This window comes from Mirounga angustirostris, unplaced genomic scaffold (assembly GCF_029215605.1).
Source record: "Mirounga angustirostris isolate CCGP_5_RB_7025 unplaced genomic scaffold, mMirAng1.0.hap1 SCAF_5, whole genome shotgun sequence".
NCBI classification, from domain to species: domain Eukaryota; kingdom Metazoa; phylum Chordata; class Mammalia; order Carnivora; family Phocidae; genus Mirounga; species Mirounga angustirostris.
Genome location: NW_026991713.1, coordinates 61,219,335 through 61,246,301, shown reverse-complemented (window position 1 = coordinate 61,246,301; position 26,967 = coordinate 61,219,335). Strand labels below are relative to the sequence as shown.

Genomic DNA, 26,967 nt, shown 5'->3' with positions numbered 1-26,967 from the left:
TTTCACCATTCGGCATCATGAGTATTATGTGCTTGATTCATTCACTCTTGCTTCTCTTCCTGAGCCTGTCCAGGAGTGGGAACCAGAGGGAGGTGAGGACTGTGCTCTTGGAGTAGGACAAAGCTGAAAGTTAGAGCTGGAGGGAGGCTGAGAGTAAGTTTGGCAGGTCATTAGGGCCCAGCTGGGCTGATGAGACCCGTGGGAGAGGAAGGGAGGGGTCAGCTGGCAGAGTTGAGAATTTCGTTGGGACTGGAGTTGCGGGTGGCTTCTGAACTGAGGGATAGAGTGACGGAGCTGGGGTTTGGGCCTCAGGTCTAGACTCCCGATGGCCTGCTTCTGAGCTCTATGGTGTCACAGCACGGAGGGCTCGTTGGAACAATTGCACACTCCGGAACTCTTCTAGAATTCTGCCCTGCTCAGAATTCCATCAGGAGGGGAGAGGGGCCATAGTGGTGGATGGGAGGCCTTGGATTGATCTTCTCCCTTAAAACAGTGAGTTCTTTTCAGACCACTCGCTTCTGGTCTCTCAACATTCTTGTTTATTTCTACTGGCCTGAGGGATGGGGACTTAGATTTCTGTTACCATTTTCTGGGTCTGGGCCTGGAAGTTTAGAAATTGACCCTGCAGTACAAATGTATATTCAGGGACTTGTCTTTGCCCATCATGAAGCTGAGGGGCCATCTCCCCACTTTCTTTGCTCCTTGTAAGAGCCTCGTCAGTGTCAAGGGGGCAACAGTTCTCTGCATGAAGGAGCTCAATGGCTCCAGAAGATGTGGAGATTTCTCTGTTTGCTATCTCTGATCACAGATGTAAGTATAATATGATATAAATGTGTAAATGTGATCAGTTTACAGATGCTCATGGGAGGCTGGCCATGGCCTTGTCCCTTAGAGGGATTTCCACCTTATATTCTGCAAAAGTACACTGCTAATTGCAAGTGCATATTGTGGTTATTTTGTGGAATTGTCTAAGCATGTTACGTGTATGAAATTCCTAGTCCTCCTATCTGCCCTAGGAGGTAGGTGCTCTCTTATCATTCTCACTTTAGAGATGTGGAAATGGAGGCACAGAGAGGACAAGTAAATTGCCCAAGGTCACTCAGCCAGGAAGGAACAGAGCCCATTTTCAGACCCAGGTAATCTGGCTCCAGAGTCTATGTGCTCACCTCTGTGCCACATCATCTTCTTGCTACGTGCTGTTTCCTATTTTGGAGGTAATTTATCAGCTATGGCGGGTCTCCAAACCCCAAAAGGACTCCATTTTGGGGTGCCTGGGTGGCTCAGTCGCTTAAGCGTCTGCCTTCAGCTCAGGTCATGATCCCAGGGTCCTGGGATCGAGCCCCGCATCAGGCTCCCTGCTCCACGGGAAGCTTGCTTCTCCCTCTCCCACTATCCCTGCTTGTGTTCCCTCTCTCGCTGTCTCTCTGTCAAATAAATAAATAAAATCTTAAAAAAAAAAAAGGACCTCATTAAAAGAAAAAAAAGTAGCCACATCAAAGGTTTTTTGAAAGTTTAAATAGTGTTCATGTATTTACCCTTTAAGGAATTCTCATAAATTGCTCAGGCATGAGTCTTCCACAGCAAAGCAATGAGTGGTGTTTCCTTAAGCTTTGAGTGGCTGGTGAATCTAATTTTCGTTATCCATCAGTTTACAGATATGCACAGGATGTTTTCGGGGAGGCAATTGTGGGCTAGTGAAATGACCATGAGTGGTGCATACAGGGTTCAAACACCAGCCAGATACTGAAACTTGTGGGGCATTGGCCCAGTTACTGAGCATCTCTGGCTTCTTCATCTGCAAGATGTATCATGGTGGATAAGATCATGACAGTTGTGTGCATAAAATTACATCGTGTAGAGGCCTAGCACAACCCTTGGCTCAATCTGAAACTGCTGTGAGCCCAGGGACAGAGGACTGTGCTGGAGACCCCAGACTAGACCTTTTTCTGCTCCATGTAACTCTGGGGACCTTCCCATATCAGGACCCTTGTGGATTACAGAGGTGCAGACAAGGCTCAGAGTTGGCTACATTGATTTATTGGAAACACAGATCAAGACAGAGATGAACACGGCAGAGATGGAAGGGGAATATTGGGGGGATGGGGTACAGCCATCACCCAGGGCAGCGCAGGTTGGGCCCTTATCCTGGCCCTCCGGCCCCTGAGCCCCCTTCCTATGGGCATCAAGGGGACTTCTTTTTAGGGGTAGCCTTTCCCAGCGCGGGCAGCAGAACTGAGGAGGAAGGGATCACACACAGATGTGAGAGGCTGGGAGTGGGACAGACCTTTCAAAGTGCCAGAGAAGTAGTCGAGAGCTTGCTCCACCTGGAGGCTGGGTGGGAGAGACACGAGGCCCGCCGCTTGAGCTTGGGTGTCTAGCATCTGCGGCAGCTGCTGGTGCAGGAGCCCACGCCGCAGGAGCTGATGCCGCAGGAGCCCACACCGCCGGTGCCCAGGCCGCAAGACGTGACGGAGTTGCAGGGGGCGCAGGGCGTGCTCGGGGCGCAGGGGGCGCACATGCCCGTGCTCACGGCCAGGTTCCCGCTGCAGGGGGCGCCGCACACGCTGCCGGTCACCGGCCGGGAGCCGGACACGCAGAGGTCCCCACAGACGACCCCGCCCCGGGAGCTGCTGACACCTGCGAACCCCAAAGGCTCAGTCAAAATTCTGGGGGGGTGGATCATCAGCTTCCCCGAGGACGCCCCTCCCCAGGCCCTGAGCTCTGTGTATTCAAAGTCCGGAGAATCTTTACTTAAAACACTAGGTCCATCTAGTTCCAAAGCTGCTGTCTTTCCTGCTCTCTGACCCCAAATCCCTCCGGCTCTGATGCCAGCCCCATTTAGCTTTCAGGGGAAGCCCCCCCTCCAAACTCTGCCATTCCTTCTAGAAGGGAATAAATGCACACGGGGGCTGTGTTACTCACAGACATTCACTGCGCCAACGCCTTCACATAGTCTGAGGGGGAAAAAGAAAAAGGCAACATGAGTGATTCGGCCAGAGTTGCAGATAGAGCTCCCCAAATCCCTGGGGGTGGGGTCCATAAGTGGTCAGGGTAAAAGCAGAGGGTCTGAGAGAACAGCCCTCCCAAGCTACCCCCTCCCCCAAAATGATGAATGAGAGGCTGTCCTAGATCCCTGGGCCTCCTTCCTGACCCAGGAGAAAGGGTGCTGTTTATTCAAGGGGCAGGAATGAGCAGCTCAGAGCCAGGCTGGGTTGGGCCCCACCTCTGTTCTTCGCCCTCCAGCAGCCGCCTGTAGGTGGCGATCTCGATGTCCAGGCCCAGCTTGGAGTTCATCACCTCCTGGTACTCCTTGACCAGGCAAGCCATGTCCTGCTTGGCCTTCTGCAGGGCGGCCTCCAGCTCAGCCAGCTTGCAGCGGGCATCGCTCAGAGCCGCCTCGCCCTGCTGCTCAGCCTGGGTCACTGCGGCCTCCAGCTTGGAGTTCTGGGGGCCCAGAGGAGAACAAGGTATGTTATGGTCCTGGGTTTCTCTGTCCATTTCCTGGGTGTGTCCAGTCTCTCCCCTCCCCAGCTGGGAACACCCCAAGAACAGCCCTCTCCCATCATGAGCCAGGTGCCCTCGAGGGTCCACAACCAAGGACTTTAGTCATGCAAATGGGCTGGAGCATGAATGGTGAGATCCACTGAGGACACACACTGCCTGTGTGACCCTGGGGAGGCCCCAGGCAACACTTACCTGGCACTTGGCATTCTCAACCTCAGCGGTCAGCCTCTGGATCATGCGGTTGAGCTCATTGATCTCCTCCTTGGTGCGGCGCAGGGTCTCCCCATGCCGGATCACCGTGGCCTTCATCTCCTCACACTGGGAGGAAGTAGACATGCCCCTGAGGCTCAAGAGGCAGTTTCCCACCCATTCAGACACCACAGATGATTGGTAGGTTGTACAGTGCTCAGCCTGTGCAACCATACGTGGCAGCCCTGCCCAGCCACTATAACCTGAGAGCTGTCTGCCCTTCTGTTACCATCTTAGGGGTCAAAATTTCCAAACAAAAGACACCCTGTTATTAAATGCCTGCCTTCTCTCCCACTGCCACGTTAAGGAGGCAGGTGTCCTCCGCCCCTCACCTTGCTGCGGTACCAGGACTCGGCCTCAGCCCGGCTGCGGCTGGCGATATCGTCGTACTGAGCCTTGATCTCGGCCACAATGCTGTCCATGTTCAGGTCCCGGCTGTTGTCCATCTTGACGATGACCGAGGTGTCTGAGATGTGGGCATTGAGAACACGGATCTCCTGCAGACGGTGGGGGGTGGGAGGATGGAAGGATCTTGTTTACACCCCGGCCTCATCCACCACAGTGTGGACCCAATCTTCTCAGCCCTTCCCTGGTCTCCAGCCCCTGCTCACATGACAGCCTCATGGACTGCAGCCCCAACCCAAATCCCTGGCCAACTCCAGTCCTAGGCCAAAGCCCCCTCTTCCAGGTTGGCTGCCAGTTTTCTGCCTGGACCACGGCCCCTCACCTCCTCATACAGGCGCCGCAGGAAGTCGATCTCCTCAGTCAGGGCCTCCGCGTTGGCCTCCAGGTCTGACTTGCGGAGGTAGGCACAGTCCACATTCTGAAGGGGAGAAGGGGGCACGGTGTCTCATTGGGAAGGCCACACAGAGCTCTCCCCACCTGGGAGGGCCCCCACCGGGCTGGGCAAACTCCGTGGAGACCCTCCTTAGCTGCTCATCCTAATGCCTGGAATCGTGGCATTCGTGGAATCCCTTATACAGTCAGAGGGGTCAGGAGCAGGTTTGGGTAAGGGAGGGGGACCGTGGGGTTTCCAGGCACTTCCTCTGGTACCTACGCGGATGATTGCTCCAGAATCCACACCTTGCACTATCACGGAAACTCAAGCTCTGGTGCAAAATGGGTCCATTCTAATGATGCCCCAGCCCTCCTTCCCACCTCAGGGAAAGCAATCTAGATCTGTGGTCAGAAGAAGACGTCTCAGGGATCAATTCTGCCCCTTCTAAGCCAGGGCAACTCAGGACAAGACCCTTGACCTCTGTGCCTCAGTTTCCTTCCGGTAACCCCTGTCTTCCTCCTATGGAGATGGTGGGAAGGATGTGGGGGGGTCCATGTGATAGCATTTGTGGCGGATCAAGGCTAAGGGGTGAGGAAAAACAGTACTGTTCAGCCAGCCTTCCACAGCTGCTGCCGGCCTGAGGATGCGGCCACCCCCTAGCATTCACGGGCACTCTCACTCACAGTAGTTCGGAATGCCCACTCTCTGGCAGGCACAGGGCAGAAGGAGATGGGAGGCCATCGGCCAGATGGGAGTTACCTCGGATGGAAGACGAGAGTGCCCTGCTTGAAGCAGGCGGTGTACCCCGATGTGGGGGGCCACCCCGGGAGGACTGGGGCATGGTGGGGTGGGGGGGCTGCTCTATGTGATTCTGGGGAAGTTGCTCAGCCTCTCTGAATTACAGATCACTCCCTCCTGCCTCTGCCCTGCTTTCTGAGTTGGGGGACAAGTATTCCGGGGTCACTCACCTTCTTCAGGGCCACAAATTCATTCTCAGCGGTGGCCCTTAGTGCCACCTCCTCTTCATATCTGGAGATAAAGGGCACAAGGTTCAGTGGCTAGAATTTTAATAGGCTGGGATTTGAAGAGAAAAAAGAGAATGAAGGCCCAGACAAACACATTCCAGGAACTGGATCTTTGGGAGGTAGGCATAGAATCAAAAAGTGTGTTGTCCATCCCTTTCTTCTGGGCACTCATCCAACCTGTCACCCAGTGCTCTTCCAGTTTCAGGGGTTCTCATTCCTGATGTGGGTGGTGACTGGGGTTGGGGGGTGCCGTGCACATTTTTGTAGGCCTTCTGTTTTTGGATTGTAACTCCCTGGGGGGCAGGAAGCCCATACGAGTTCTGGTGTCCCCCTCCGCCCTCCCCATCCCACCTCAGGGCCTAGCATAGCACCTGGAACAGAGTAGATGTCAATAAACGTTTGATGAATTAATGAAACCAACACATAAGGACGAGGTAGCTGAGCAGCTCCCCTCTCTCCAATGTGTGAACTCCCAGAGCATTTGTCCTCACAGGCTTCCTGTCACTGTCTTCTTCCTATTGGAAAGTTCCTCTTGCGGTCTAACCCGAATCTATCCTGCTTTGGCTTAATCCTCTTTCCTTTCTGAGACTATCCTCCCGGCCGCACTCACTTCTTCTTGTAGCCCTCCAGCACCTCCTGCACGTGGTTGAGCTCCGAGGCCAGCCTCCCGCTGTCGGCCTCCACGCACTCGGCCTCCCGCCTCAGGGTCTCGATGTAGCCCTCGAACAGGGGCTCCAGGTTGCTCTCGCAGCACTTGCGGTTCTGGTAGAACTGCCACTTGGTCTCCAGCAGCTTGTTCTGCTGCTCCAGGAAGCGCACCTGCGTTCAGGGTGTGAGGAGGGGGTCAGATGGCTCCTGGTGTCCCCAAACCAGTTTGGGGTGGGGCTGGTTGCTTTAGGGTAAACTCCCAAGCCTGTAGCTCAGCAGAGATTTGGCAGAGAGGGGCAGTGGGAGACAAGGTGACTTCTGGCTTTCCTGACTGTCATCTGTGTCTGGAGTTTCCAATTTAGGGATGGGAGCCAGGGTTGGGAAAGGTCAGTCCCTGCTCTCAGGGACATTGACTTATCCAGACCTGGTGAGTCCAGGTGGCATGTGGTGTGGGGCCAGCTAGAGGTCTCTATTTTGCCTCTGACCTGGTGCCCAGCCTAGGTCCTGAGCGTGGGCGGGGTACAGGAAGGCTGTGGTCTAGGACACCCACCCCTAGGGTGGCCCTGTGGTCCTCCTCCTATTTCTTATGTGCATTCTTGTGTCTGCGTGCACGGACTGCCCTCTTGCTCTGGCATGCCAGTTCCAAGCCTGTCCTTGTCTCTCTGTAGGGACCTGCCTGCCTGGACGGAGGTTGCATGTGATAGCCACACTATCAAATCAGGAGCCTCTGCTCTATAGACTCATGTCTTTGGTCCACGAGTGCCCTGGGTGTGCGTCCATGTCCTGCATCAGACTGGGAGCTCCCCTGGACCACATCTCCTGTCTTCAGTGCCTAGCCCAGGAACCGAAGGCTCCGGAAGGGTGTGCTCAAGGACACCCACCTTGTCGATGAAGGCAGCGAACCTGCTGTTGAGGCCCTTGATCTGCTCCTTCTCCTCGTGCTTCACGCACTGCGCATTGGGGTCGATCTCCAGGTTGAGGGGCGTGAGGAGGCTCTCGTTGACCGACACGCTGGTGATGCAGGGTGGGCTGGGCCCGCACACGCCGCCGGAGCGGTAGCCGAAGCTGCGGCCGCAGGAGCCGGCGCGGAAGGCCCCGCAGACGCTGCGGCTGCCGAAGCCCCCGGTGAGGCCGCGGTAGCAGGAGACGCCGCGGTAGGGGGCGGCCGTGATGCAGCAGCGGCCGGGCCGGGGCCCGCAGGCCGACATGCAGCTGAAGGCGCGTCCGCAGAATCCCGATCCGCAGGTCATGGTGCTTCTGGAGGTTCGGGGTTGTGGAGTACAGGGATGAGGTCTGGAGTCTTGTGGAAACTCCAATGTGCTCTGCAAGGTGCCCCAGTCCTATTTATGCTCAGATCTGAAGGGCTTGGCTGTGCAGTTGGGTCAATTTGTTCTTTATGGGCTTGGGCGGTTAGTTGAGTCCAGCACCTCTTTAGAATGTGCTTTAATAATGGTGGAGTGGCCCGCACCCTCCTCTGTGTATAGGATGCCAACCTCTGGGCTGTAGGGGGACTCAGCATGTTTCATCTTCAAAGTGCCCTCCTAGCAAGGCATGCAGTCATCTGAGGAGATTGGGGAGAGAAGGGCAGGGCAGGGGATTTAGGAAGGGGTCCAGGGGAGGAGAGGCGAAGGAAGACCGGAGAAGCAGGGGACCTGTGTGTGTGTCAGGGGTAGCTGGGAGGGGACCCAGGAAAGACTGAGGTGTTAACAAATAACGTCTAGAAGTTTCCATCTCAGTAGTGGCTGAGGTGCTACTGTAACACAAATCTGCATTTCCCCATCTCCATCTGTCCAGTGGGCTCCTGAAATATATCCTGTTTCTTCTATCAAGCCAGCAGCCAGCAGATTATTAAATATCTGTGTTTTTTGTCTTTTTCAACTTTCATTATGAGCATTTCCAAACATATAGAAAAGCTGAAAGCATAGCATAACAAACACCCTGAGATGTTCCCCTTAGTTACTTGGATTGAACAGCGGTTAACACGGTGCCATCCCTGCCTGCCTATTTGACAGTTACAGAAAGTATGACACGTACAGAAATTGGGACCATACCACTGCACGTTCATGAAAACTAATATTTCCAAAGAATCATTTACTAGCCATTCCATTTTCAATTTTCCTAATAGTTTTAAGATTTTTTTAAAAAACTGGTTTTATGTGACTTAACTTGTGGCTCTGTCCCTTGTATTTTAAACTGGAAGTTAACTCTCGAGTTGGGCTGTTCATGTGATAGCCTATAGACATGTGTAGCTATTTAATTTAAATTGGTTAAAATTAAATAAATGCAAACTGGAGTTCCCCAGTTGCATGAGCCACATGGCCACGCAACAACTGACTAACTTAGTGGACAGAGCAGATATAGAACATTTCCACCATCACAGCAGCATCTACTGAATTGGGCTGGTCTGGAGGCTTGACTGGGTTCAACTGAAACTTTTTTGGACAGAATAGTTCATAAACAGTGCTATATAACTCTTATTGTATCACCCCAAGAAGCAAAATTATCAGCTTGTTCTATCATCTGTGATGCTAAATCAGATCACTTGCACACATTTCCCTTTTATAATTAGAAAGAATACTGTAGTAAAACATAGGTCCTATTTTGATAAGAAGATACTTTCTTTTCTTTTTTTTTGCCACCTACTATATGATATCATACATGCCATAAACAATCTCTAATTCTTCCATCAACCATATGAAGTATGTATCATCATCCCCATTTTACAGATAAGGAAACTGAGGTTCAGTGAGGTTAAGTAACTTGCCTAATGTCTCCTAGCTAGTAAGTAATGGAGCCCAGGAGATGCAATGCTTTCTCACCTGCAAGCTATGAAAACACCTGGATTTCCCAATCTCTGGAAAATTTCAAGAGGGTAGAGAAAGTTGTTTAGGAGGGGTAGCTGTGGATTTCTGGCTTGGGAAATCAGTCTAAGGAAGCTGGACAGAGTCACAGGGAGTTGGGATGGTTAGAACCGGGAGGGGCCAATGGGGGTGGGAGTGTAGCCCAGGGGCAGTGTGAGGCTGGGGCTGGAGATCTGTAAAAGATGCTGTGGCTGAGAATTGAAGGGAGGGACAGAAAAAAGCAGTTAAAAAAAATTTTTTTAAAGATTATTTGTACATCTCTGATGTACTGTAAGTGTCTTGACAGATGGTACTGTGTTCTTCTTACCCATGAAGCACCCCACTCCAATAGAACAGGTCTAGAAAAATTAGCTCATGAAGTACAGAGATTTGCATTAAATGAAAGAGAAGAAAAGAGAAGTGTGAAACGATGCTCCTGGCAGTCTCCTGTGACTACTGTGTCTTAGGGGCAAAGCAGGTAGGGCGGCTTAGGGAGGGAGGAAGGGGGTGCGGTGGATGGGAAAAGAGAAGGTAGGAGAGCAGATCAGGGCTCGGGGTGGGCCTGTCTGTGCAAAACATTCAGGGGTGAGGCCTTGTGACAGGACAAACATGGGCTCATGGACTGTGTCAGCCATCTGGCTATCCAGAGGGGGGTGTGGCACCTGCTGTCACTTTATGTGTTTGGGGAGCTGGGCCAGCACTTCCGAGACCCTTTATATCCTCATCACAGTTCTGGGCACTGCCCACAATTGAGCCCCAGTGCTCCTAGCAAGCCAGCTGGCTGGTGTCCTGAGGAGAAGCGCTGTGAGTCAAGGTACATCTCACACATGTGTTACCTTCTCCACCAGTGTAACTCCTTATAAAAATGACATGCATAAATCATGAGCTAATTACTAATGGCTGGCCCTTCCTCAGCAATTTTAAAGAAACAAGAAGCAATTTAAAGAGACAAGATATTAAAAAATTCAAATGTGACACCATTTTGTTAAACGTCAAGCCTTACTAATCGCTGATAATTTTTGAAGACCGAAAAGGACATTTAATCTGTATGTTTTCTTGGAGTAAAAAGACTTGTGGTGGGGGGAGGGGGAAGAGAGGAGGGAAGAAGTTTGGATAGATCCCCACTGTAGTCTTTGCTCTGGCAATACGAATTTTATAGAAGGTAAAATTGTGAGATATGTTCCCACACAAACGAATTTATAGGTGGTGTACCTACCACCTATAAGAAGAAAGAACACATAGTGTAACTTAGGCGCTTACTATGAGCCTCATTCTGATTGTACCCCCTTTCTGGCCTAGGGACAGCCCCTCTCTGGGATTTTGTGTTGGCTCATTCCCTTGCTTTTCTTTGCAGTTTTAGAACCAATGTATGCATCCCTAAAACATAAATTATTAGTTTTCCAGTTTTTTAAAAAAGATTTTATTTACTTATTTGACAGAGAGAAGCAGTGAGAGAGCACAAGCGGGGGGAATAGCAGAGGGAGAGAGAGAGAAGCAGGCTCCCTGCTAAGCAGGGAGCCCAGAGGAGTCCATCCCAGGACCCCGGAATCATGATCTGAGGGGAAAGCAGATGCTTAACTGATTGAGCTACCCAGGTGCCCCTAGTTTTCCAGTTTTTGAAGTTCATGTAAATGGAATTATATTGTGTGTATTCTTTTGTGTCTAGTCTATTTTGTTCAGTGTTGCTTCCTGTAGCTGCATTAATGTTCATTTTCACAGTGAATTGTACTCATTGTGTGAATGTGCCACAATTTATTTATCTCTCCACCCTGATGGTCTCATGGTTGTTTCTAGAGTTTGTATTATGAACAGAGCTGCCATGAACATTCTTTTCTGTGTCTTCAGGTATATTTGTGCAAGAGTTTTTCTAGGGTGTGTGGTTATTTAAAAAAATTATGCAAGTAGTATATGCTCAGTGTAGAAAACCATTTTATGAGTATTCTTCCAAATTTAAAAAACATAACATCTCTTGATGTTCATCTTACTTCATACTAGACACTATGCTAATTGCCCACCATGCATTAATGAATTTAATTTTTACAATTATCCTCTGAAGCAGGTGTCAGATGAGGACACTGAGACTTAGAAGGTTAAGAGTTTTGCCTAGGTTGTGTAGTTAGTGGCAAAGCTGGCTTCCCCTCCCCACCCCCCCAACCATACTCTTCATGGCCCTTTATAGTGCTGTCAGGGTTCAGGACCAGAAGATGGAGGAGAGCTCACCCTTGTTTGTGGTAAGCATCTAGTTCTAAGAGAAAAGCTGGACACACACACCTAGATCGTGAACAAAAATGCAAACCTCACAAAACACCAATGAACACAAATGTTTGGTTCATGGATATATTCCAAGGGCTTGGCACATAGTAGGTGCTCAATAAATACTTGTTGAATGAATGAAATGAATACCAACTATATATTAAGTGCTGAGTAATGGAGCCATCAAAGGTTGGTAGTTAATTGTGCAAAGCTTTCTGGTAGGATAGGGTGGGGATCAGATGAAGCAGACCAGAGGGGAGCCATTCCTGGGAGTGGGGCCTGGGTAGGGAGACATTCCTGGCTGGGGCCTGAAGGAGGGATGAAGTGAGTAGATGTGTCCTTGACCAAAGTGAAGTCATTGACCTGAATGATGATGGCAGTGGTAGGGAAAGCCAGCCAACAAGGGCAAGAATCTCGAAGGCCATGGGGAAAGCAGAAACTGAGGGTAGGATTGGGGAAGGAAAAAAAGAAGTGGATGGGAGGTAGATTTCTAGGGAAAAGAGGAGAGAAGATGCTTGGTCTTAGACTATTACTCTCTAGAGCTACTTTTTAAAGGACAAAGACCATCTGGGGGAGGGGCAAAGAGAATGGGAGGGAGGGGAGATTGGGGGAGATGGAGGGAATGGGAGGGAAGTGGAGGACAGTGGAGGAAAAATGAGAAGACCCATGGGAGAATGGTGGGGGGACACTGCAGGGGTGGAAGAGCAGAGGAGGAGGAAGTTGATGGGGGAGGGAATGCAGCACTGAGGGCAAGGTATGGACATATCTGAAGAGGTGGGCGACCTTGGCTTCAGCTTTAGAGCAATGAACCCTCACAGGCTGGAGGAGGTGCAGGGGTTCAGCCTGGTTAATGGGATGGACCTCACCAAGGGCAGAGCTTCTGAGTCAGTCTTCATCCCATTCCCCCAGGCTACCCACAAAGGCCTTTGGCCCCTCCTTCCTCTGGTGAATTCTCATGGATAATTGGCCACTGTCCCAGGCCGTTTAGGCTGAGGAGGCAGGACTCTGACTTGGGCCTCTCAACTCATGAATCTAGCTGTCCTGCTTGTTGGCTGGCCTAGGGTCAGCTCCCTCATCAACAGCCTGAGTGTTATGTAAATAGCCCCTCCTTCACCCCTCAATTCCCCTCACTGAAACCTGGCCTGCATCTGCTTTCTGTGAACAGAAAGCATGAGCTACAAGGTTAGAAAGGGCACAGCCCTTTGGATACCTGCAAGCCTGGTGTGCAGATGTTTGGGTACCCTCAGATGTAGAGCCCACAGGCTGCCTCCCACCCTATAGCATTGAAGCAGAATCCCAGAGATAGTACTCCCTGCTTCTGAGGTCTCTGCCTCAAATGGTTCTCCACTATCACAGCGTCTCACAATCCCGGCCTCTCCTGCAAGGGTGCTCAGGTTTCCCTACTGTCCACTTTCTGAAATACCTCCATGCACACTTTTCACCAACACTGCCCACCTACCTCCTTACTGACGTCTGTTCTCACCCTTTCCAGGGAGTCTTTCTTACCTTTCCCATCAGATTAGTTGCATTCTACATTGCCCCAGAATGGGCACTGACAGTAGGCACTGCATTCCTGAGCATCTGATGATATAGCTGAAAAGCAGCCCTCTCAGACTTCTGGTCTTTGTCATGAATGTGGGTCTGTTTTCCCTGTCAGATTGGGCAGGGCTGTCCAATCCATGAATCCATGTCTCCTTCCTCCTCTTAGTGTCTTCCTCCCTTTTTCTAAAATGAAGACAGGCTTCAGCATATGGCAGGGACATAGCCATCACAGAATCACTGAATTCTCCAACAAGATGTTATTTCATCTAACCCACCATCCATTTGGGGAAATCTGCCTTATAACATTCTTCACAGGAGAAGGATGAACTGAAAGGAGGCTTGAACAAGAGCTTCCAAATGTTAAAACCACCAGATTTGCCCCTTCTTTCCAGGTGTCCCTTGAACCAAGGTCTACTTAGGCTAATAGAAGAGGTAGTAACCCCAGATCTGAAGGTTTTTTGTTCACCCTGTTTCTATAAACATGGTGGCCACTCCAGAATAATTTTTCTCTTTTATATAAAGCTTCCCTAAATGGGAGACATAATGCAAGTTCCTTTAAGAAACAATGACTACCGGCTCTCCGGGGAAGTTTTCCTCAACTCCAACTTCCATCTGTCCAGCTGTAGTGAAAATCTGACTTTTCTTGCTCTCTTTGGAGTTCCATTGTACCTGGATGGATGTCATATCCCCCACCTTCAACTTCATGGTATCCTTGGGCTACTGACCAATCAGGAGGTTTTAGGATCAGGCAAAAAGCAAGATAAGTGAGTACGTCATTGATTTGTAGTTGAGGATTTCTGGTGGTCTGTTAAGGCCAAAGAAGACATACAAATTTATAAATTACTTTTTAAAAGATTTTATTTATTTATTTGACAGAGACACAGCGAGAGAGGGAACACAAGCAGGGGGAGTGGAAGAGGGAGAAGCAGGCTTCCTGAGGAGCAGGGAGCCCGACGCAGGGCTTGATCCCAGAACCTTGGGATCATGACCTGAGCACAAGGCAGACGCTTAAAGACTGAGCCACCCAGGCACCCCAAATTTATGAATTATTAACAGATAACAGACTTTTTGGACTGTCCAAGCTTCTCTTTTCATCCAGTAGTGTAGTTGCTCAAGGACTGGTGACATTTTCCCTTTGCCTAAGAGGAGAAATTATCACTGGGGCTTCCTGGGGGCAGTTGGGCTAGAGTAGGGATTGAAGGAGTGGCATTTGATTTTGCGTTCTTTTCCAGGATAAAAGAAGTAACCATGGCGAAAGGTCTCAGGTCCTCCCTGTTCCTTGGACTGACCCCGTGGCAGAATAATAGTACATAACATTTACTGAGCACTTGCTATGTGCCAGGTGCTGTGTTAAGCATTATCCATGGTATTCTTTAATTTAATCCTTTTACTAGTCCTTTAAGATAGACACCATTAATGGGAATTTTACATAGGTGGTTTAAGAATGTGGGTAGGTATATTCCATCAAACCTACTGGTATATCTACAGCAGCAGCATTAGCAGCAATAACAACTACTAATATGATTACATAATTAGAGTGTGTCAGGCTCTGTTCTAAGTGCTTTACGAGGATTAATTCTTTTAATCCTTACAACAACTTTATGAGGTGGATACTATTATCCTCATTTTATAAATCATGACATGAGGTACAGAGAGGTTAAGTAATTATCTGAGATTACATAGCTAGAAAGTGGCAGGGCTGGACTTTGAAACTAGGCAGTTTGGAATCTGGGTCTGTGTTCTTTTTTTTTTTTTTTTTTAAAGATTTTATTTATTTATTTGCGAGAGAGAATGAGAGACAGAGAGCACGAGAGGGAGGAGGGTCAGAGGGAGAAGCAGACTCCCCGCCGAGCAGGGAGCCCGATGCAGGACTCGATCCCAGGACTCCAGGATCATGACCTGAGCCGAAGGCAGTTGCTTAACCAACTGAGCCACCCAGGCACCCTGGGTCTGTGTTCTTAACTGATATGCTGTGTATTTAACTTTTTTAAGTTAAACTTAACTTTTTTAAGTATTTAAAATTTTTTTATTTCCAATCATACTAAGAAATAATTTTGTGTGGTGACAAAGTACACACATACACACCACATACAATTGAAGCAAAAAGAAGATGAAATGTTATTTTTACTACATATAATGCACTCTGATATTTTCTATTCTACTCTGCTTGATTTTGTTCTAGTCTATTTCATTAAAATTCTGTTCTCTTCTGGGCACCTGGGTGGTTCAGTCGGTTAAGCATCTGCCTTCAGTTCAGGTCATGATCCCAGGGTCCTGGGATCAAGTCCAGCATTTAGGCTCCCTGCTCAGTGGGGAGTCTGCTTCTCCCTCTACCTCTCCCCCTTGCTTGTGCTCTCTCTCACATGCTCTCTCTCTCAAATAAATAAATAAAATCTTTAAAAAATTCTGTTTGCCTCTATTAGTGGGCCACAATGTGAACTCTGAAAAAATGCTGCCCCAGAGCCTCCAGCTTCTTAATGATTTTAATAAAGCACATCTGCACTGTGCTGCACTGAGTTTACTGAGCATGTGGACATCTCTGTAAATTTCCCAGGCAGCACTGGAAGGAAAGACTTAACATACTTCCCAGAGGAATGAAGTGCCTTGCCCTCAGATCACACAGAGCTACTCATGGCAGAGCCTTGGTTCCCATCCAGCCTTTCTGAGTTCAAGGTCCACACTATACACACTACAGGGGGAACACACCAATATGGATCTGTTTTGACATCTGCCAACATTACTGATAAACTGCTGTAAAGGGAAGGGCATTGTAGGGTTGGTATAGCAAAGGAAGCAGCACAGATCTGAAGCAGGGGGAGGTGGTGGGAGGGGGCTGGATGTCCTCCTCATGGCTCTATATAGATTTATTCTATTATATTCTGAGCCAAATGCAATACAGACTCATAGCAGTAGTGTCTACTCCAGGCTTTCTGGGCCCTGGAGGAAAATGGAAGTTTGAGGTGAAATCCAGACATGCTTTCTTTTCTTGGGGCCTTGTTGGAAATAGTTGGGCATTCCTGAAGCCAGTGAGCCACTGTGTGCCCCCTTAGGCCCGAAGAGTCTGAGGAAGGGAATGCCTCTTCTCAGCATACGCTGGCCAGGATGATGTAAGTTGGCTTACAGACTGGTCTGTGTGCAAATCGAGGTAGGTGAGAATGCACATGAGAAGGTGAGTGTGTGTGTGTGAGATTGTGGGTGGGAAGGCCAGTATGTGAATGCACTGTGTGTGTGTGTGTGTGTGTGTGTGAGAACGGGGGTGGGGGTGGGGGGGGAGGGAGAGAGACAGAGTCATAGAGACGGAATATGTTGATAGGTGTGGGTGAGGGTTTTGGGCAAGTGTGGGGGTGTTGGGGCTTTGGTGGTGGAGAAATGGGCTAATGATGTGAGGGAAACCACCAAGCGCACCCCGTTTTAAATAATTTTCTATTGATCTCATATTCTCCCAGTATCCCAAGGCCGGTTTGATCAGCACCACGGACAGCAGCACAGACGTCTTCAAATGGGGCAGTACTGGAGTCGTAGCCCCGCCTTTCTCCTTCCTCCATTCTAATTTGAGTCATTGCTCCCCATCCTCCAATCCCTGAGTTCCACCAAATGTGTATGGGGAGGTATGGGGAGCGTGTGGGGGAGGTGAGCTGGCCTTTTGAAGATAAACAGTTGTGCAGTTTGGGGTAAAAGGCCATAAACATTTGGCCACATCTGGCCCCCAATTAAGCACATTAAGGGAGGAGCCAAGGCAGCTAAACAACCCAAGCCAATAAAGACATCTAATTGCTTCTAACCCATGGACGCATTAGGCTCCCCGCATATATAAAAGGCCCAAAGATGTCCAAGACACAAACACTTCAACCACTGTACCCTCCATTAGTACGTCTCCCTCCTCAGAGCTTCCCTTGCCCCCAAGAAGGACCATGACTTGTGGATCTTACTGTGCTGGCCCTGTCTTTAGCTGCATGTCGGCCTGCGGGCCCCGGCCCGGCCGCTGCTGCATCACGGCCGCCCCCTACCGCGGCGTCTCCTGCTACCGCGGCCTCACCGGGGGCTTCGGCAGCCGCAGCGTCTGCGGGGCCTTCCGCGCCGGCTCCTGCGGCCGCAGCTTCGGCTACCGCTCCGGCGGCGTGTGCGGGCCCAGCCCACCCTGCATCACCAGCGTGTCGGTCAACGAGAGCCTCCTCACGCCCCTCAACCTGGAGATCGACCCCAATGCGCAGTGCGTGAAGCACGAGGAGAAGGAGCAGATCAAGGGCCTCAACAGCAGGTTCGCTGCCTTCATCGACAAGGTGGGTGTCCTTGAGCACACCCTTCCGGAGCCTTCGGTTCCTGGGCTAGGCACTGAAGACAGGAGATGTGGTCCAGGGGAGCTCCCAGTCTGATGCAGGACATGGACGCACACCCAGGGCACTCGTGGACCAAAGACATGAGTCTATAGAGCAGAGGCTCCTGATTTGATAGTGTGGCTATCACATGCAACCTCCGTCCAGGCAGGCAGGTCCCCACAGAGAGACAAGGACAGGCTTGGAACTGGCATGCCAGAGCAAGAGGGCAGTCCATGCACGCAGACACAAGAATGCACATAAGAAATAGGAAGAGGACCACAGGGCCATCCTATGGGTGGGTGTCCTAGACCACAGCCTTCCTGTACCCCGCCCATGCTCAGGACCTAGGCTGGGCACCAGGTCAGAGGCAAAATAGAGACCTCTAGCTGGCCCCACACCACATGCCACCTGGACTCACCAGGTCTGGATAAGTCAATGTCCCTGAGAGCAGGGACTGACCTTTCCCAACCCTGGCTCCCATCCCTAAATTGGAAACTCCAGACACAGATGACAGTCAGGAAAGCCAGAAGTCACCTTGTCTCCCACTGCCCCTCTCTGCCAAATCTCTGCTGAGCTACAGGCTTGGGAGTTTACCCTAAAGCAACCAGCCCCACCCCAAACTGGTTTGGGGACACCAGGAGCCATCTGACCCCCTCCTCACACCCTGAACGCAGGTGCGCTTCCTGGAGCAGCAGAACAAGCTGCTGGAGACCAAGTGGCAGTTCTACCAGAACCGCAAGTGCTGCGAGAGCAACCTGGAGCCCCTGTTCGAGGGCTACATCGAGACCCTGAGGCGGGAGGCCGAGTGCGTGGAGGCCGACAGCGGGAGGCTGGCCTCGGAGCTCAACCACGTGCAGGAGGTGCTGGAGGGCTACAAGAAGAAGTGAGTGCGGCCGGGAGTGACGCTGGGCACAGGAAATGGACTTGACTTAGAGCCCATTGGATTAGACTTGAGAGGAATTTCCCAGAAGGGCAAGAGGCCATGCAGGCCGGGGCGGGGGGTGCCGTGTGCAGTAGGATCTTCTCATCTGTGCCACTGGTGCCCAGTGGCCTGCCTGAGCCCAAGCCTGGGACTCCCCCAGCACACATATCTCTCCTACTTTGGCCTTCTCTTCTCGGAGGCTGTCCCCTGGGCCCGGTGGGCGGGGAGAGGGGACTTCTGCTGGCTTCAGGCCTTCTCCCGCTGACCTCTCAGTTCCCACCTGTAGCACCTTGGGGTGATGGGTTCTGGGGCTCTGGGTGACCCACTGCCCAGGGTGCTGAGTGCTGGTTGTTGATGGGTGGCATAGGCCCCCAGCCTGAGCTAGGATGGACACCCAGGGGAGGGGGGGTTGCTCTGCAATCCTAGCCCAGGGCTGCGTGCTGTGTCCTTATTTTCTTCCTGAGGGGACCTCACAGCAGCTTTGGGAATGGGGCTATGAGGTCCCAGAACATAGGCTCTCCGGACCCCTCAATTCAAAGTGGGGAGAGAATCCCAGACACGTTCCAGATCCAGCCAGAAAGAAAAGATCCAGCAGAGCTGCTGGGGTCCCGGCTGCTGGGAGGTTCCTAATATTGCCCTTCCCTGACCTCCCTCTCTGTCCTCTTCTGCCTCAGGTATGAGGAGGAAGTTTCTCTGAGAGCAACAGCTGAGAATGAATTTGTGGCTCTGAAGAAGGTGAGTAATGTGGGATCAGAAGCACAGACATCAGGGATCCTGGAATGACAGACTCTTCCTGGGGAGACCCAGAGGGTCTCAACCTCAGTGTGGGGTACATGACCTGGCCACATCGAGATGGGAAATCCCAGAAATCAGGTCATGAAAGGCTCATTCAGGTCGCTGATGAAGGGTGATAACCTTGCAGTGTCCACTAACACCCTGCCCTGGGGCAGGTGGATGGCTGGGCTGACCTCTGGATGTCCTGCTCTGCTTCGGAAGTGGTGGTCTCCTGCGGGGGTCCCAGGGAGGCAGAGCAACTGCAGGCTCTCTATGGAGGGACAGTATCCTGTCTAACGTTGTGGGAAGTCTGACAAAAAGGAGGGGTGCAGCCCCAGGGTGTGGGGAGGATGGAGCAGAATCCGGAGTGGCCAGGTGGAGTCTGGGAGGACTGCCGGGGGGACCGGGGAGGGGTCAAGGTGGCCAAGCAGGGAGTCTGTCTGATGGGCTTCTTGGATTAAGGAGGCTACAAAGGAGAGCTGGAATCATAAGAGGAGTGAGAGGCTGGTGGCCCATCTCCAGGCACAAAGGGGTTTTTTCCCAGAAGAGCAGGAGGTTGTGAAGCCCATCCTGGGCAGGCCAGAAGAGATGAAGATGGGATGGGAATAGGAACACTGGGAATCCTTTCCCCTGGCCTCCAAGGATGGGGGAGAAGGGAGAGGAGCTTGGGGTGATGACCACCATGGGTCCTCTTCGCTCAAAGACTCCCACTTTTCCAGGATGTGGACTGTGCCTACCTCCGCAAGTCAGACCTGGAGGCCAACGCGGAGGCCCTGACTGAGGAGATCGACTTCCTGCGGCGCCTGTATGAGGAGGTGAGGGGCCGTGGTCCAGGCAGAAAACTGGCAGCCAGCCTGGAAGAGGGGGCTTTGGCCTAGGACTGGAGTTGGCCAGGGATTTGGGCTGGGGCTGCAATCCATGAGGCTGTCATGTGAGCAGAGCCTGGAGACCAGGGAAGGGCTGAGAAGATTGGGTCCACACTGTGGTGGACGAGGCTGGGGTGTAAACAAGATCCTTCCATCCTCCCACCCCCCACCGTCTGCAGGAGATCCGTGTTCTCAATGCCCACATCTCAGACACCTCGGTCATCGTCAAGATGGACAACAGCCGGGACCTGAACATGGACAGCATTGTGGCCGAGATCAAGGCTCAGTATGACGACATCGCCAGCCGCAGCCGGGCTGAGGCCGAGTCTTGGTACCGCAGCAAGGTGAGGGGCGGAGGACACCTGCCTCCTAGACATGGCAGTGGCAGGGAATCCAGGTATATAATAACAAGGTTTCTTTTGTCTGGGGATTCCGATCCCTTGAATGGTAACAGAAGGGCAGACAGCTCTCAGGTTATAGTGGCTGGGCAGGGCTGCCACGTATGGTTGCACAGGCTGAGCACTGTACAACTTACCAATCATCTGTGGTGTCTGAGTGGGTGGGACACTGCATCTTGAGCCTCAGGGGCATGTCTGCTTCCCCCCAGTGTGAGGAGATGAAGGCCACGGTGATCCGGCATGGGGAGACCCTGCGCCGCACCAAGGAGGAGATCAATGAGCTCAACCGCATGATCCAGAGGCTGACCGCTGAGGTTGAGAATGCCAAGTGCCAGGTAAGTGTTGCCTGGGGCCTCCCCAGGGTCACACAGGCAGTGTGTGTCCTCAGTGGATCTCACCATTCATGCTCTAGCCCATCTGCATGACTAGAGTCCTTAGCTATGGTCCCTTGGAGGAGACTCAGCTGATGAAGGGGAGAGGTCTGTTCTTGGGGTGTTTCCAGCTGGGGGAGGGAAGAGACTGGACACACCCAGGAAATGGACAGAGAAACCCAGGACCATAACATACCTTGTTCTCCTCTGGGCCCCTAGAACTCCAAGCTGGAGGCTGCAGTGACCCAGGCTGAGCAGCAGGGCGAGGCGGCTCTGAGCGATGCCCGCTGCAAGCTGGCTGAGCTGGAGGCCGCCCTGCAGAAGGCCAAGCAGGACATGGCTTGCCTGGTCAAGGAGTACCAGGAGGTGATGAACTCCAAGCTGGGCCTGGACATCGAGATCGCCACCTACAGGCGGCTGCTGGAGGGCGAGGAGCAGAGGTGGGTACTGTAGCCTATTTTCTCTCCCAGCCTTGCCTGGGTTCCCAGCGTGCCATGTGCCTCCTGGCATCACTGGACTCCCATTTCCAAATCTCCCCATCCTCCATTTACAGGTAATGAGTAAGTCCTTTTGGTATGTTTCTAGCCCTCTATGAGTCAGTCATGCCCACCTATGTGCTAAAATGGGATTGGAACCTTTTGCAAATCTGCTCCCGCAAGAGCCAGGAGTCAGGCCATAGGGATTGTTGTTCCTGAGAACCCTAGCCTGGGCTTGTAGCCACCTTCCCTTGGAAGTGCTTTTCCCTTCCTGGCCCTTGTTGCACATAACCCAGGCTCTAGCTCTCCTCTCAAGCCTGGCCCTGGGCCCCACCCTGGCAGTTTATATTTATCCCATAATGACCACCGCCACAGGGGATTTTATCAACTCACTGTTATATATTCCAACTACAGTGGGTCCCCCTAAGTGGTCTTCCATCGCAGCAGGTAGGACCGAGGGGGGACAGACAGCAGGGACTTGTCCCTTGAGGCAGCTGTGTCCTGTTCTAGCATTTTTGCTTATTGCTAGTTTTGGACATGGCAGGGAAGACCCATTCACCATTCAGCCTTCCTATGACTGGAGGGCAGCTGCTCATCTCCTATGAGGACATCACTCCCAGAATGTTGCCCCTGGGTTGGTCAGGTGTTCACTCCCCGAGCCTCCCTCTTCTGGTGTATAGCCAGGCCCCCGCTCTCAAGCAGAAGCAAGTGCAGTGTGAGGAGGCAGAGGGAGCCCCTGGGAGCATGCTGTGCAGTGGGGAGATGGGGACACGGGTTTGATAGCTGGAATCAAAGTGGTCCCATGGTGAGACTTGCCACAATCTCAAGTAATTGCTTTGGAGAGCTCAGAGGCCCCGTGGCTCACTGGGCCTGGGGAGTTTCATTAGTGGAGACTTCCAGAATGAAGAATCTTTCAAGACTGAGTTTGGAAGTTCAAGAGAAGCCTGGAGATAGCACTGGAAACTGAGCAGCCCATCCCTCTGCCGCATTGGGCCCCTGGGGTGAGCTCAGAAGCTTTGGTGTGGGTTCCCTGTGAACCCTGGGCATGGGCTGAGTACGTGGTGGGCTGCGGATTCTCCTCATGTCTGAAGCTGATGTTGTCAACCCTTTGCCACGGTGCTATGAGAGGGACTCCCATTTGTTTCCCTTAAGGAAATGTGTTGTGTGGGAAGGAGATGAGGGCTGCGTGGAGTTAGGGGCCCTGAATCGTAGCCCTGCCTCTATCACTGGTTATTTCCTCTCTCTGGGCCTCAGTGTCTCCATTTGTCAAATGAGGGAACTTGTGTAGACAGTCTCTGAACCTGTTCTAAATGGGTTCTAAAATCCCATTCAATTTCGCCAACAGTAATTTATGGAGCCAAACATTGTTGTAGGCACTGTCCACTCTGCAGTGGGGAAAAGACAAGACGGAAACGTCTGCCTTCCTGAAGCCCAGGTTCCAGAGACCACCAATCGGGCCAGATTTAGGAAGTCAAATCTGCGGCCCCTGAAATGCGTGTACAAGTAGATCGAAACCAGCATGTGTGAACTGTGAGCCATGTGGCAGGCACTAAGCACCTACATGGGCCATGGATTCCACGCTCACAGGGGATCTGGTTAAGATATTCCCAGGAGGAGGGAGGCCAAGGGAGGCAGGGCAAATCTGAGGTTGCAGGGCTAAGGAGGGCTACCAGACACATCGTGCCTTCTGTCTCCAGAGCCCACGCGGGGGCTGGGCTACGGCTTCCAGATGGGCCCATTTCCCGCCCCTTCCCCTCAGCGAGTGTCCAGGAGGAGGGCACAGTCCTCGCTTTCGCCCTGGCCGCGGGGGCCGGAGGCTGGCCTGCGGCACCGACCTCTGTCTCTTTTCCTTTCCCAACAGGCTGAGTGAGGGCGTCGGCGCCGTGAATGTGTGTAAGTAGGGCGAGGCTCCCCCTTCTCCAGGTGGGGGCGGGGGCACGTCCTGGGGGAGGGCCGGTTTCGCTGAGCCCCCGCCCCCCCCCCCCCCCCCCCCCCGCCGCCCGCTGTGGCCGAGCCTGATGTGTTCTGTGCCCCATTCAGGCGTCAGCAGCTCCCGCGGGGGCGTCGTCTGTGGTGATCTCTGCGCCTCCGGTGCTGCCCCTGCTGTCACCAGCAGAGTCTGCAGCGCCCCCTGTAGCGACAACATGGTGGTGGGCACCAGCTCGTGCGCCCCGGCCAGCAGCCGGAGCTGTCAGAAGTGCTAGGGGGCCGCCGGCCGCTGCCAGCGCGCATCCCCGTCACCCTCCAGCCAGGACCTCCCGCATCCCGAGCGCCCCGCCAACGCCGCCCCACGACCGCCAGCCGCCGGCCCCCCCCACCCCACCCCGAGAGCCGGTGGCCAGATGTGCGCACTCTGCGCGACCTCCCTACCCGCTCCCTCCGTGGGCCATCCCCCCTGGGCGCCCTGAGCCCTGGAGAGGTTGGGGCGGCGCCTTGGCCTCTCTCCGTAGCCTTTCCTAGTAGTGGCTTTGCTGTCTTCAGGATTCATCCTTTCTTCTGCCTTCTGGTTTTTTCCCGCTGGATTCACGTGTCCTGCCTGACCCCTTCACCCAGGCTTGCAGGGACAGGGCGGGCCCCAGAATCCCGCTGTCTGCACTTCCTGGTAACCCGCCAGTGTGCCTGAACCTGTGGAATGGAGGTGGGGAATGCTGATGGTGGCTTTCCTGAAACTCTGTGAGGGCCATGAGCCGTGGGAGGGAAGAGCACCTCTTTCCAGGGCTGCCGGCAGAGGCTTCGACAAAGCCCATGTCTCCGCTGCCAGTCTGTTTCTTTGCCTTTGTTTCACTCTGTGTTTCCAATAAACTAATTGTAGCTTATCAAACCTGGTGACTCAGAGTCTTGAAAATGCCGGGGATGTCCCGTGACAGGAGCTCCCTGCCAGAGATTTCCTCAGGAACCTCCCCATGCACTGAGTTACGACCACTTCAGTGGGTGCTGCCCCTCTGGCCTTGAGCAACCTCAGCCTTGAGAAAATAAAAAAGAACCTATGGATGCAGGGGATCTTGTGGGGTCATGGATTTCTCTAGACCAAGGTGTCTCAGCTTCAACTGTATTGACATTTTGGGCTGGAGCATTCTTTGTTGGGGGCTGTCCTGTGCGTTGCAGGATGCTTAGCTGCATCACGGGCCTCTGCCCACCAGATGCCAAGGGCACCGCCCCCCCAATTGTGACAACAAAACATATCTCTAGAAAAGACCAAATATGCTGTAGGCATTCTGGACCAGGATGATTTTGTCCCCCAAGGGCATTCCTGGAGAGGAAAGAGCATGAGGAAATGTATGAAGATGAGAATGGAAGGAAGGAGTGTGAGACAAGCAACTGGGGGGAGAGGAAGGGCATTGGGCTTAAAGTCGGGAGTAGGCTTCTAATTCAGAGTCCTGACCCTGCCATTTCCCAGATGTGTGACGTAGGGCAAACTCCTTCCACGGTCTGAGCTTCAGTTTCTTCGGCTATAGAGTGAAGGAGGTTGGATAATATTCCTAAGGTCCCTTCTGGCTCCCTAAGTGAGATTCTGTATTTAAAAGGGTGTTGTTAATACAAACCTATGTTTGAATGCTGGTTCAGCCATTTACTTCCTCTGTAATGGGGCAAGTCACTAATCCTCACTCAGCTTTAGCTTTTTCATCTGTAAATGGAATAACAACACCTACTAGGTTGTAGTGAGATTTTTTTATTTTTTTAATTTTTTTAAAGATTTTATTTATTTATTTGAGAGAGAGAGAATGAGAGACAGAGAGCATGAGAGGGAGGAGGGTCAGAGGGAGAAGCAGACTCCCTGCCGAGCAGGGAGCCCGATGCGGGACTCGATCCCAGGACTCTAGGATCATGACCTGAGCCGAAGGCAGTCGCCCAACCAACTGAGCCACCCAGGCGCCCTGTAGTGAGATATTTATTGCTTGTAACAAACCACTCCAAAATTTAGAGGCTTAAAACAATACAGGTATCCTCTGCTTTTTGAAACTGTCGTTCCAACTCTTCACTTTTACAAACGACATAGACCGTATTACCTGTTTTCACTGATTGAAAGAAATCCAAAGCGGATTTTCCCTTTTACAAAAAGAGGTGAAAAGCAAATATAGCATTCAGCATCTGTTTTGCAGCCAGCTGTTACAGAGGCAGCGCACAGCCCAGCTGGGAGAGTGGCGCCCCCAAGCTTCTTCCCTGGGAACTACACTCAGCATCTCAACATCAAGCTGCCACGGCTTTTTGAACTGTGTCTGTTCTGATAAAGCATCTGTGCTTTATCTTGATTTATTTTGTGCGCTCTTAGCAAGATGTGTCCTAAGGTAGCAGAAAAGCCTAAGAGGGGCTATATTTTTGAGTCTGGGGTGCTCACAAAATTTTTCCACATAAATTAATGGTAGACACTTCTTCCTTAATGTCATATCAGCTTATGAAATGTTTCATAGGAATGCCCTGTGTTCAGATAGCAAGGAAACCTGTTTTCCCATTCCTTATGATTCTGTGGGCTAAGGGGAAGTTCCTCTACTTTATGTGATGTTGTTTGGGGTGCTAGGATGTCTGTGAGGTCCAAAACAGTCTCGTTTCACATGGCTGGGAACCCAGCTAGAGTGGCTGATCAGGGCGTACCAGTCAGGGTCTAATCAGAAGACAATAATGTGAACAGATAAAGTTTAATATAAAGAATTATTAACTATAACAGGGGATTAGAGTAATGAGAGATTGACTAGGAAAAAGCGAGAAATCTAAAGCATACAGGAGCTGCAGATAGAAGGGGCAGCCCCTACCCTTAAGCCTGAGAGAGCACATCCATGGAAGGGGACGCCCTGTGGCCGAGGTCCAGATCTTGTTGAAGATTCATAGTACATAGCGGGGCTATACTGGCAGAACTGGCTGGAAATCCACCCTTTTGAACTTGCTGGAATTCTGTCCTCTATGTTGCTAGGGAAAGCTGCTTGTGAAGACACGTCTCCACTTCAAAGCCACCCAAGGAGGATACTGGAGGCTGCTGGCTACAGGATGGGGCTGATCGCTATGCACTGTGGTAGTGAAGCTACCACGCCGCAAGAGCTGAGTGCTGGAGAACCGTGGTGCTACAGGAACCTGCCAAGAGGGGGAAGCGGGAACCAGAAAGGAAAACCCCTTCCTCCTGCAAGATCTCTCCCGCGCCCTCTATTGACAAAACTCAGTATTGGGTCAGCAGACAAAAAAATATTTAAAGGGCCCCTCTAAATTTTCACAGAGCAGGCGATGCTGGATCTAAAGCTGGAGCTGAGAGACAATAAATTGATAAGTGGCATACAGGGACTTGGTTCTCCTCCATGAGAGCCTCTCTCATGTGGCTGCTTGGACTTCCTCACAGCCCGGTGGCAGGTTTTTCAGGGCATTCCAGGAAGAATGAAGGAAGGAGGCAGAAGCTGCCAGTCCCCTTTAGGCCTGACTTCAGAAGGTCACTTCCACCATATTCTATTGACCAAACCTGTCACAGGGCCAGCTCTGATTCAGGGGAAGGGGAATCGGGCTCCATCTCTTGATGATTTCACATACAGAGAGGAAAGAATTATTGGTCCCACGGTGCCCTCGCTGGCCACAACAATTCATGTCTCCCCTGCTGAAGAATGAGTGCTCACTCCTCCCCAAATCCCTCAAAGTTTCATCCCATTATGACATCAGCTTGAAGTTCAAGATCTCAAGATTTGGATCAGATCCAAGTATGCACAAGGTTCTTGGGACATGGTTCCCATTGTGGTTTACCTCAGCCTGAAGACTTGTGTTTTTATGTCCACCATACACTTGTCAGGCAATGGCGAGATAGGGACAGGATAGCCACAGTAGGGACTCCCATTAGGGGGAGGAAAAACTGGGGGCATTTAGAAGTCACTGATTCAAAGCCATTCCAAGTACAGTCAGGCAGGCACGGCTTCCCCCTCACATTGTAGAGGCAGGGAGTGTGTTTCATTAGGGCCTACTTTTGCTCCCTAGAAGTGGTTCCTCTCTGTTCTTGGCTCTATCCTTTGGGATCTTGGCTCCGTTTTCTGGGTTGT

The 26,967-nt window shown here is 51.9% G+C and overlaps 2 protein-coding genes across 5 annotated transcripts in view; one reads left to right on the top strand and one right to left on the bottom strand.

Moving 5' to 3' along the window:
- Positions 1 to 23,732, top strand: part of LOC123842593 (keratin, type II cuticular Hb6) — a 34,297-nt gene extending 10,565 nt beyond the window's left edge. For both annotated transcript variants that reach the window (XM_064591207.1, XM_064591206.1), the window contains 9 exons: positions 16,286 to 17,119; positions 17,830 to 18,038; positions 18,752 to 18,812; positions 19,571 to 19,666; positions 19,897 to 20,061; positions 20,325 to 20,450; positions 20,706 to 20,926; positions 22,824 to 22,855; positions 23,003 to 23,732. In XM_064591207.1, coding sequence (XP_064447277.1) covers positions 16,751 to 17,119; positions 17,830 to 18,038; positions 18,752 to 18,812; positions 19,571 to 19,666; positions 19,897 to 20,061; positions 20,325 to 20,450; positions 20,706 to 20,926; positions 22,824 to 22,855; positions 23,003 to 23,166 — 1,443 coding nt within the window. In that variant the 5' untranslated portion in view covers positions 16,286 to 16,750 and the 3' untranslated portion in view covers positions 23,167 to 23,732. The remainder of the gene's footprint in view (positions 1 to 16,285; positions 17,120 to 17,829; positions 18,039 to 18,751; positions 18,813 to 19,570; positions 19,667 to 19,896; positions 20,062 to 20,324; positions 20,451 to 20,705; positions 20,927 to 22,823; positions 22,856 to 23,002) is intronic.
- Positions 2,375 to 7,454, bottom strand: LOC123841332 (keratin, type II cuticular Hb1). 3 transcript variants are annotated; one of them, XM_064591209.1, is made up of 10 exons: positions 7,086 to 7,454; positions 6,167 to 6,375; positions 5,500 to 5,560; positions 4,481 to 4,576; positions 4,086 to 4,250; positions 3,697 to 3,822; positions 3,224 to 3,444; positions 2,923 to 2,954; positions 2,502 to 2,637; positions 2,375 to 2,414 (listed from the first exon to the last, which is right to left on the bottom strand). In XM_064591209.1, the coding sequence occupies exons 1-10, from the start codon at positions 7,452 to 7,454 to the stop codon at positions 2,375 to 2,377; spliced, it is 1,455 nt and encodes a 484-aa protein (XP_064447279.1). The 3 variants fall into 3 exon arrangements, with proteins under 3 accessions (XP_064447279.1, XP_064447280.1, XP_064447278.1); XM_064591210.1 differs by having other exon boundaries at positions 2,375 to 2,436; positions 2,581 to 2,637; XM_064591208.1 differs by having other exon boundaries at positions 2,375 to 2,637.
- Positions 23,733 to 26,967: the final 3,235 nt, after the last annotated feature.